Genomic DNA, 10,565 nt, shown 5'->3' on the forward strand with positions numbered 1-10,565 from the left:
AGCCAATCAGCTGTGGAGGAGCGAAAAAGGCGGGAAAAAGCGGAAGCAAAAGAAGTCTGAGGTGGCGCAGGGGACCGGGATGGGGAGGGTGGGCGAAAGGAAGAGCGGGCCCCCAGGTGACGCAGGCCGGGCCTCAGAGTAGGGGTGACCCTTTGTCAGGCAGTGTTTCCCCCCCCAAGCCCCACCACCCCCATTTCACGTCCTTAAAGGGAAGACCCTGATTCTAAGAAGGTAACCGAGTGCCGGGGGGCCTGGCCTCCTCATTCTGAGGGGACAGCTCAGTTCTAAGCCCAGGTCCCCCCACACGTCTGAGATCCAGGCCCCCCAACTTGAGAAAACGCCCTTTTATGAAGATTGAGCTGAATTCTAGGTGGAGGCCTGTATGCCAAGGAAATAACCCCGGTTCCTAAGGACAGCCTAAAATGTTCCCTGTTCTACCGGGGTTCTCCATTACGGGCGCTGACACCCCAAACCTGAAAGGGATCCCCCTTGTTCAGGTCTTCCAGGTCAACTCCCTGGAAACGCCACTGTGTCCTCTCACGGGGAGAACACAGCCCTTCAGAGGGGCGCTGTGCTCCCGTGTCAGGGCCGTGACCCCAATATCCAGCCCTCTCTCCACCCCTTCTCCCTGCCTGGGATTTCCTCACCAGCACCTCCCCTTGTGCCCCCCAGGTGCCCCCTCACCTGGTGACCCTTCCTCTAGAATTCTCAGGACCCCCCTTTACCCTGCACCCCAACTCATGGGATCCTCGGCAAACCTCTCATCCTACACCCCAGCTCTGGGACCCCCAGCAGCCCTTGCACCCCAGGCCCCAACTCCTAAGAACCCTACCAGACCCTGCACCCCACATTACCCCATTCCGGGGACCCCCAGCTCTCATGCCCCCTTCTCCGGGGACCCCCAGAAGTTCCTTACCCCCATGCCCCTGACCCTAACCTCCCCCGACCTGTCTTGTCGTCGAGCAGCCGAGCCCCAGGGTGAGCCTGCAGCCCCTGGGAGCCCGCAGAGCAGCCCCGCTCCCGCCGCCCCGGGCCCCGGGGCCAGAGCAGCCGCCATGCACATCCCCGAGAGCCTGCAGGACCTGGCGGACAGCGACGCCGTGCAGTTCCTGAAGCGGCCCAAGACCGTCACGAGGATCTTCGCAGGGGTGAGCTCAGCCCGCAGACAGGAGCGCAGGGTGCAGGGCAGGAGGGGGCAGAGGGGAAGGAGCCAGAGGCAGCTGATAGCGGGGTCACCTTTAGGGAGCACCCGCCCGCCGGCCCTGCCCGCTTTCCCGGCACGTCCTCCTCTCACAGAAGAAACAGCCCTGCAGAGCAGATTGCTGGGAGCCCCATTTCAATATACTTCTATTATTATTATTATTATTATTATTATTATTATTATTGAATTCAGAGAGGAAGGGAGAGGGGAGAGAGAGATAGAAACATCAGTGATGAGAGAGCCCCCTGTTGGGGATGGAGCCGCAACCCCGGGCATGTGCCCCTGACCGGAATCGAACCTGGGACCCTTCAGTCCGCAGGCCGACGCTCTATCCACTGAGCCAAACCAGCCAGGGCGTGAGCCCCATTTTTGAGATGAGAAAACTGAGATCAGAGAAGTTGAATCATTTTTGGTTTTTGTTTTTTAAAATATATCTTTATTGATCTCAGAGAGGAAAGGAGAGGGAGAGAGAGATAGAAACATCCATGATGAGAGAGAATCATCCATTGGCTGCTTCCCGCACACCCCCCACTGGAGATCGAGCCCGCAACCCGGGCATGTGCCCTTAGCCGGAATCGAACCCGGGACCCTTCAGTCCGCAGGCCGACGCTCTATCCACTGAGCCACACCGGCTAGGGCCCATGTGACTATTTCCACTTAAACTAATTAAAATGTCCCGTTTTCAGTCACGGGGCCACATGTCAGGTGCCCCACAGCCACAGGGGCTGGTGGCTCGCGTCGGGGGCAGATGGAGGACATTTCCATCATGTTGGCTACGGTCGCACCCAGAGGCGGGGCCCGGACTCAGACGGGGGTCTGCGAGGTGCCACGCCTGTTCGTTCTCCCCCTTTCAGACGAGGGACGAGGAGAGCGGCAGGGGCTGGGGCCTCGGGGACGGAGTGGCACCCAGAGGCGGGATGAGAGTCTGCAGCGAGACACCAGATGCTGGGCGGGCACTGGGCGGGCACGGTGCCAGGCAAGGGTTTTACAGGCCTGCGTTTAATCCGCACCCCATTCCCGAAGAGTCGAGACACCTGGGCTCCGATCCGCATGCAGCCCAAACTCTGCTGTGTGGCCTGGGGCCAGTCACTGCCCCTCTCTGGGCTCCGGGCGGTGCTGCCTCTGTTCCTCTCCTTTGACAGAGTTGGAAACTGAGGCCCAGGGAGATGGTGAGACACGTTCGGGGTGATGGGAGCAGGTGAGGGGCCCTGGGTCAAACCCAGGGACCTAATCCAGAGTCTCCCCTTGCGACCCCTTCCAGAGCCTGTGGTCGGCAGAGCCCGCGGGCCTGGCTTGGAGTCCCGGCCGGGTCCCATGCAGGTCCATGGAGGGTGACGGACGCCCCGTTTGCCTGGTGTCATGATCCACAGCACCCCCTTTTCTTCTCAAAAGCACCCGGTCTTGTTTGATAACGTACTGAGTCCCCCTCTGCCCGTGTGACCTTGAGCAAGTGCTTGATTTCTCTGACCCCCTGCACCCTCGTGTGTAAGACGTGGGCCCTAATATCCCGCTCACGGGAAGGACTGCGGCGAGAATGAAGCAAGTTAGCGTCCCTAAACTGATAGACACGGGCCCGGCACGTGGCCAGCTTTCGTCAAATAGCGATTATTATTGGGACAAATTATTACTTGTGAGCGAGGAGAGGGACGAGTTTGGGGGAGAGGGGGCGCCTAGGGTGATGGGGACTTGTGTCCACTGCCCCTCTGGGCCAGGGGAAGAGAGGAGTTACGAATCCCACCTCCTAGTTCCAGGGCATTATCACCCCTGGCTGACCCAAGGGGAAACTGAGGCCCACGGAGATTGGGTGACTTGCCCAAGGACATCACGCAGCTGGTGAGAGGAGCCGCACACTTCAAACTCCAGGAGGAAGGGCGGTGGCGAGGGAGGAGGCCCAGCTGGTGCAGACCGGTGTGGGGGTGGCGGGGGGGAGGGCTGCCGGCCAGAAGGTTCGGTCACAGACTTTGCCCGCTGCCTGCATCACCCTCCCTCCCTCCCAGCTCTCCTTCCCCCCTGGCTGGCTCCTCGGGAGGGACTCTCTGGGCAGCTGGCGCTTGTCTTGGCTGCCGCCTGCCAGCTGGTGCCTTAACTGATGAATCTTTGCTCCCTCCCTGGGGACCGGCCAGAGAGGGCGCGGAAGGAGGTTTGGACTCGGGCTTCCGAGGGCTCGGGTCCCTCCGGCCTGGCAGAGCCACCTCCCCACGTCTCCAGTGCCACAGCCCAAGGTTTGGGGGGGTCAGTGCACAGACAACCCCCCTCCCCCCAGCTAGAAGTCAGGAGGGCTGGGTCCCCATCCCTGCTCCCCCACTGACTGACCTTGAGAGGACACTTGGTCCCCTCCCTGGGTGAGTTCCAAGAACGACCATCAGGGCCAGGCCCCCCACCCCACCCCGCACACCCCCTCCTCACAGCACAGAGACAGACCGGGAAACTGAGGCTCCAAGAAGTGAGGGGTTCGCCCAAGGCCACACAGCTGGCAGAGGCAGCCGTGTCTGGCTCTTTGCACGCCGCCATAATGGCTTCGATTTATCACCTGTGAAACAGGGATGGATTGGTAACAGCCAGCGTGCGGAGCTGGTGTGGGTCTCGGGGAGGGGATGCAGGTAACACGGATACAGGCTCAAAAACGATCGATGGGCCTGCTGGTCCTTGACCTGGCTCCGCCCCAGGCCATCAGGCAAGACGCCCCCCCTTTATGGATTCGGTTCTTCATCCTGAAACAGATGGAGGCAAACACCCTTAGCAATGCGGCCGAGCTGGACAAAAAGAGGGGCTCGCTGCCATTATCGTAATTGTTGTTGTTATTATTATTATTCAGCGAAGACAAGACAAAAGGGAAGAGGAGGAACAGAGGCTGAGGAGTTCAGGGGTTCATCTGTTGCCTCCCTAGTCCCCACTCTGAAGGTCAGGGCAAGAGCACAGAAGAAAGGCCCAAGGTCATTCCCTTTTCCACACACATTTGCTGAGGTCCATTCTGGTGCTCGGTGCTCAGGATAGAAGGGTTCCACGTGGACCTGTCCAGAAGGAGTTCAAATCCAAATGGATTCCCCCTCCCGGCTGGTGTGGCTCAGTGGTCGAACGTCGACCTACGAACCAAGAGGTCACCAGTTCGATTCCCAGTCAGGGCACATGCCGGGGTTGTGGGCTCGATCTCCAGGAGGGGGTGTGCAGGAGGCAGCCGATCAGTGTTTCTCTCTCATCATTGATGTTTCTCTCTCTCTCTCTCTCCCTTCCTCTCTGAAATCAATGAAAACATTTTTTTTTTTTAATGGACTCCCCTACCCCACCCTCCCCTGGCTCTGGTCCCAGCCAGCACTGCCACGTCCATCAATCCCCAACGCCTGTTTGACGTCCTAAATATCACTGGGTTCCTCAGAGCCCCAACCTCAGCTCAGCGCTCAGCACCCCTCGCCTGGGCCTTCCCACCAGTCTCTCTGATCTGTTGGCTTCTTGTCTTGCGCCCTCCGAGCCATCATGACCCTGCAGATTCGCTCTGACTCCCGGGTCTGACCCTGGCCATCCTCCGCTCAGAACCTCTCCATGCCTGTCATTCAATCCAAGTAAGAAATGTCGCTTTCCCCGGCTCCCCGTACCAGACCCCTCGGTCTGGTGTTCAACCTCTGAGCCTGGGCCCCCGCCCACTTTTCCAGCCTCCTCACACCGCATCCTTCTAATGCAGTTTCGCCCCGGTCCCTGAAGGAGCCCCGCTCTGCGGCATCTGGCTTTAGCACACACGGTGCGTCCTGCCTGGCATGCCCTTCCTCCTCTGCCTGCCTGGGAAACGCCTCCTTCTTTAACATGCAGTTCAGCTCTCATTCTATTTCCTCCTCAATCCAGCCCCACGACTTCAGTTCCGGCTCAGACCTTGACTCTCTCCCTGACCCCAGGCCCCTCCCAGCCTCCAATCTCTAGTCTCACCCCCTCCGGTCCATCTCTACAGGCCCCAAAGGGGTCTTCAGGCACCCAGAGCTGCCCCTGCCCCTCCGCTGCCCAGAGCCCCGCCGTGGCTCCCTATTGCCCCCCTGGCCACGTCCCTATTTCCCCGCCTTTCCCACCTGCATCACTCCACAGCCATCGCCTCATCCCCGATGCCTTCCTGGATCGGTTTCCCCGCCCACCCCACAGCGCACCGGTTCCTTCCATATCGGCTGTGGACCTCCCCACGCTGCACTGCGACTGCCTGGGACGAATAATGGGGACTTAAAGTTTTCACTGAGTGGCATTGAGAGGAGCCTCTGCCCTCAGGCACCTGGCCCAGCTGGAGGCAGTAAGGCAGGGGCTTAAGGCAGACTCAGGAGTCAGCTCCGTCCCAACCCAGCACTGCCGCTTGCTAACTGGGTGGCTCCGGGTGATTCCTCGCCTCCCTGTGCCTCAGTTCCATCCCCCAAAACACGGGGCTGCTAGAAGTACCCACACCCCGGGGCGGCTGCAAGGACGGCACAGGCTGGCGCGTGTGGCGTACTCCAGTGGCGCTTAATAAACACCTCGGAAGACAAGCGTAGACCCAAACAATTGTACTAGAGTGCGCTCCGTGAGAACAAAAACAAAAAAGAAAATGTTCCTGTTTGTTAGGTCCTGAGGGTCTGTTACATTTCTCTCCATACTTGTCTGTATTTGGGGAGTATCTCATAAATTTATTTTAAAAACTGAATAGGGCCGAAACCGGTTTGGCTCAGTGGATAGAGCGTAGGCCCGCAGACTGAAGGGTCCCAGGTTCGATTCCGGTCAAGGGCATGTACCTTGGTTGCGGGCACTTCCCCAGTGGGGGATGTGCAGGGGACAGCTGATCGATATTTCTCATCGATGTTTCTAACTCTCTATCTCTCTCCCTTCCTCTCTGTAAAAAATCAATGAAATATATTTTTTTAAAAATTGAATAGGGATTAGCCAAGCTGGGCGGGAGGAGGGAGTTGCAGGCAGCGGGAAGAGCTGGAGGCAGAGAATCATCACGCTGCCAACACTGAGCGGCTGCTGCGTCCCGGGCACTGGGCGAAGCATTAGATGTTGGTACCTGGGTTTGGTGGCAGGTCCCTGACAGAAGGGGAGGGGGGGAGGCGAGGTGACTGGGGAGAGCACAGACCAGGCTGGGCCTCACAGGGGCTGTGGCGAGGGCCCCGGGGAGAGGAGGCCCCAGCTGGGATGGGAAGGTGGTTGAGGGGCAACAGCAGGAACAGGGCTTGGAGGCTCTGAGGACTGGACGGGAGGGAGGGGCCAGAGCTGCCCACGGGTGGATAGCAGGGTCTGGTCTACAGATGGGGGACCCAGGGGCACAAAAGGGTTTGGGGGGAGGCTGAGCTCCACTCGGGGCCCTGGAACCTGCTCCCGCCTCCGCAGATCTTCGCCCTCATCGTCTTCTCCTCCCTGCTGACCGATGGCTACCAGAACAAGACGGACTCTTCGCAGCTCCGCTGTGTCCTCAACAGCAACAACGCGGCCTGCAGCTTCGCCGTGGGGGCCGGCCTCCTGGCCCTGCTCAGCTGCCTGGTCTTCCTGGCCCTGGACGCCCACGAGGGCCACATCGCCTGCACCCGCTTCAGGACGGCTTTCCAGCTCCTGGACTTCATCCTGGCCGGTGAGCCGGGACCACTGCCCGCAGCCCCCAGCCCTCCCTGGCCCGGGGACCCCAGCACCCCGCCCTCCCCCACCCAGCCGGCCACGTGGAACCCAAAGCGCTGTCCCGCCCTTCTCACGCTCACTGCACCTGCAGTTTCCTCCCCTGGGAATTATCACTCTGTCCTTTAGACTCAGCGTAAGGGTCACCTCTTCCGATCCCCGGGCCCGTTCTAGAAACCGCCCTCTGCTCACCCTTCCTCCTCCTCCCCCTCCTCCCGCTCCCCTCCCTCCTCCTCTGCACAGGGCCAGTCCCAGCATCGCCGGGCTGGGAGGCCCTCAGTGGGCACTGGGTCCATGCCCTCCGAGAGAACTTCCTGTGAGGGGGGACGTTTGGTACCTGCGCTTCCCACACAGGAGCCGCCGGCCACATGTGGCCCCTGAGCACTTGAAGTGGGACCATGGGGCTGAATTTTTTAAAATACATTTTCATTGATTTCAGAGAAGAGGGGAGAGAGAGAGAAGCATCAATGATGAGAATCATTGATCGGCTGCCTCCTGCACGCCTCCTACTGGGGATCAAGCCCAAAACCTGGGCATGTGCCCTTGACCTGGAATCGAACCGAGACCTCCCGGTTCGTGGGTCGATGCTCAACCACTGAGCCACACTGGCCGGGCGGAGCTGAATTATTTTGACTTTTATTTTAATTGATTGAAATGTAAACAGCCACGTGTGGCCGTGGGCAGTGCAGCTCCACTCCAGCAGCACATCCTACAGAGGCTGGAGGGAGAGGCCCTTTCCAGGCCAGCGGCCCTTCCTGAACAGCTCCCCCCCCCCTTCTCTCCTGCGCCCCCAGTCCTCTGGGCAGGCATCTGGTTCCTGGGTTTCTGCTTCCTGGCCAACCAGTGGCACTACTCGCCACCCAAACAGTTCCTCCTGGGGAACAGCAGCGCCAAGGCCTCCATCACCTTCGCTTTCTTCTCCGTCCCCATCTGGGTGAGGATGAGCCGCCCCCCCCCCCCCGCCCCCGGGCCCCCTCTGCAGGGTGGGGCGGGAGGGCTAGCCCAGCCTCCCGCTCACTCAGCTCCTGGGGCCTCCGCTCGCCCCTTCCCTGGCTCCCAGGCAAATCGGAAAGAGGGCGCCCCTTCCTCCGAGGCCTTGTGTGGGTGACGGCTGAGCTGGGTGACGAGTGAGCAGTGGGCACAGCCGCGCCCTGCGACTCCCCCCAGGCCAGGCCCCGGGCCCAGTCCCTCTTTCTCCCGCCCAGCCCAAGCCAGCCTCCAGCACGCCCTTCTCTGCCCCCAGATATTCCAGGCCTACCTGGCCTTCCAGGACCTCCGCAATGACGCTCCGGTCCCCTACAAGCGCTCCCTGGATGAGGGGGGCGTGGTGCTGACCACCCTCTCGCCGCCCTCTGCCGCCAGCCCTATCAACACGCCCACCACTGGCCCCAACAGCATGAGTTACGCCAGCTCCGCCCTGTCCCCCTATCTGACCACCGCAAAGGTCCCCCGCCTCGCTATGATGCCCGACAACTAGACTCCCCCGGCCCCTCAGTAAAGAGCTCACCCTCCCTGCAGAAGGGTTTCTGGAAACAGCCCTCGGTCCTGCTCATGTCTGTGCCGCGCCGGCGCCTGGAGTGGCCAGGGGCGGGGAGAAACCCAACAAGGTCACCTCAGGGGTCACTGCGTGGGTCCCTACCACCTCCGGGACCCTCCATCTGGGTGCCACCGTGGTAGCTGCACATTAGAGGTGGGACAGGACAGGGACGTAGCTCCTCCCATTAACCGTGGAGGGGGGCACGGGGTATCCCGCTGCTGCGCAGTTGAGGAAGTTCAAGTTCAGAGAGCGTGCTAAGAATCAGGGTCAACGTTGGGACCAGCCCTGTTGCTGACACCAAAGCCCAAGCTCTTTCACCCACTCCAGTGACAAGGGACCCAGCTCCGTGGCTGGGGTCCGGGAGGGGAGATCCTGATCTTCAAATATTTGGAGGGTCGTTGGGGAAGAGGAAGTGGGTTTATTCTAGAATCCCAAGCTCACGGAGGACTCACACACAGGCCACAAAACGCTCCTGTCCGTAGGACCAAAAAGGTCACCCCGTGGGTGAAGCAGCCGTAAAGTGCATAGTGGGGGGAGGGGCCGTGTCTAGGAGGGGAGCACCCACACTCGCCACCATGGGCCTAGAGCAGCGCTGTCCCATTGAATATGGGCATGGAATTTTTTAAAATATATTTTTATTGATTTCAGAGAGGAAGGGAGAGGGAGAGATAGGAACATCAATGATGATAGAATCAGTGATCGGCTGCCTCCTGCACGCCCCCCACTGGGGATCAAGCCCACAACCCCAGGCAGATGCCCTAGCCACGATTGGAACCGTGATCTCTTGGTTCATAGGTCGACACTCAACCACTGAGCAACACCGGCCGGGCAGGGCATGGAATTTTAAAAAGTAGAACAAGTGAAATTAATTTTCATATATTTTATTTAACTCAGTATATCCAAAATATTATTTCAACATGTCATCAGTATAAAAAATGATCCGATATCTTACATTCTCTCATACCAAGTTTTCGAAATCCTTTGCATATTTTACATCAATTTGGACCCGCCACATTTCAAGTGCTAATGGTCACGTGTTGCTGATGGCCACCACATTGGACCACGCAGCTAGAACCTTCTGGGTTTTCTAGAACCATTGGACATTATGCAAATTTTTTAACGTTATGCAGGCCAAACAAAACACACTCACAGAGAGTCATGGTGGCCTGCAGGGCATTCATTTACAAACTGCACAAAGGGATGCAAGTTGTGGGGGGTCAAACGTGGGCTCCGTGGTCACTTCGTGGGGTTTCCTATGTGGCAGGCCCCATGCTCCGTTCTGGGGGTACAGAATAGGACGGTCCCCGTGGGCATGGGGAGAAGTGGCAGAGGTGGCGTGGAGGGCGGCGCTGTGACGGGGGCAGGGGAGGGTGCGAGCCCTAGTCCTCATTCTGTGGCCAGCTGGACAAGCCGGGACCTCTCACTTAGCTTATCCGGCCCGATCCGTGTTGGCTGGAAAGCTAGGGACTGGGACCGACGAGAGCGATGGCTTTCCGACCGCACGCGTTCCAAGAGGTGCCGCTCCCAGCCCCAAGCCCACCCTCGCAGCCCTGTTCCCGCTTCCCACATCACCTTATCTACCAGGCTTCTGGGCAACATCCCTCTAAACAGGAGGCCCCTGGGCTTAAAAGAAAGAAAAACATAAATAGCTGGAACACCCCACAGCAGTGACTAAACCCAGGCTCCAGCGTGAGGACGCTGGGCACAAACCGGCCTCTGCCACTCGCCCTCCAAGCCTCAGTTTCCTCCTCCAGTGCCCCCTTCAGGGGTGCGGAGGGCCCGGGGGCTCCTCCATGGAACCCACGTGGCCTGGCGCTAGCAAAACGCTCAGGAAGGGCCGGCTACCGCCTCCGGAAGCTTCCAGAGCCATCCTCGGAGACCTGGGGGTGGTGAGGGGTCTCAGCAGACGTCCAGCCAGGGAGTCTAAAACCGGGGGCCCAGCCCCCAAAGCTTCCCAGGGCCAGGCAGGGGAGGCCAAGGAAGGAAACAGGCCAGGTGTCAAGCCCACCTGGAGGGAGGCGTGGAAACTACCTCCCTTTCCTTCTCACTCCACAAACACAACCAGAAAACAACGCATCAGGCCCGCAGTGAACGCAAGGACCCTCCGCCAAGCCCTGGGACAGGCAGAGAGCACCCATCCACATTCAGCCCAGCCACCTGCTGCCGCCCGAGAGGGGGACCAGCCATTGTCACGCTGACGGGTGTTTTTCAAGAGAA

At 59.7% G+C, this 10,565-nt stretch overlaps 1 protein-coding gene across 3 annotated transcripts; it reads left to right on the forward strand.

The window, feature by feature from the left end:
• Positions 1 to 32: 32 nt before the first annotated feature.
• Positions 33 to 8,318, forward strand: SYNGR4 (synaptogyrin 4). Of its 3 annotated transcripts, none has more exons than XM_079800790.1 (5): positions 33 to 61; positions 967 to 1,148; positions 6,533 to 6,770; positions 7,606 to 7,745; positions 8,055 to 8,318. In XM_079800790.1, the coding sequence occupies exons 2-5, from the start codon at positions 1,056 to 1,058 to the stop codon at positions 8,286 to 8,288; spliced, it is 705 nt and encodes a 234-aa protein (XP_079656916.1). In that variant the 5' UTR covers positions 33 to 61; positions 967 to 1,055; the 3' UTR covers positions 8,289 to 8,318. The 3 variants fall into 3 exon arrangements, with proteins under 3 accessions (XP_079656916.1, XP_079656915.1, XP_079656917.1); XM_079800789.1 differs by lacking the exon at positions 33 to 61 and adding an exon at positions 81 to 116; XM_079800791.1 differs by lacking the exons at positions 33 to 61; positions 7,606 to 7,745 and adding an exon at positions 81 to 116 and having other exon boundaries at positions 8,055 to 8,222.
• The last annotated feature ends 2,247 nt before the right edge of the window (positions 8,319 to 10,565 follow it).

This window comes from Cnephaeus nilssonii, assembly GCF_951640355.1.
Source record: "Cnephaeus nilssonii genome assembly, chromosome: 20".
Lineage (NCBI taxonomy): Eukaryota > Metazoa > Chordata > Mammalia > Chiroptera > Vespertilionidae > Cnephaeus > Cnephaeus nilssonii.

What these genes read in the sequence shown, in the direction of transcription:
- SYNGR4 (XM_079800790.1), top strand. Translation starts at nt 1,056, where the DNA reads ATGCACATCCCCGAGAGCCTGCAGGACCTGGCGGACAGCGACGCCGTG. An exon ending in CCTGGACTTCATCCTGGCCG is followed by an intron (nt 6,771 to 7,605) that starts GTGAGCCGGGAC and finishes CTGCGCCCCCAG; the next exon opens with TCCTCTGGGCAGGCATCTGG. An exon ending in TCTTCTCCGTCCCCATCTGG is followed by an intron (nt 7,746 to 8,054) that starts GTGAGGATGAGC and finishes CTCTGCCCCCAG; the next exon opens with ATATTCCAGGCCTACCTGGC.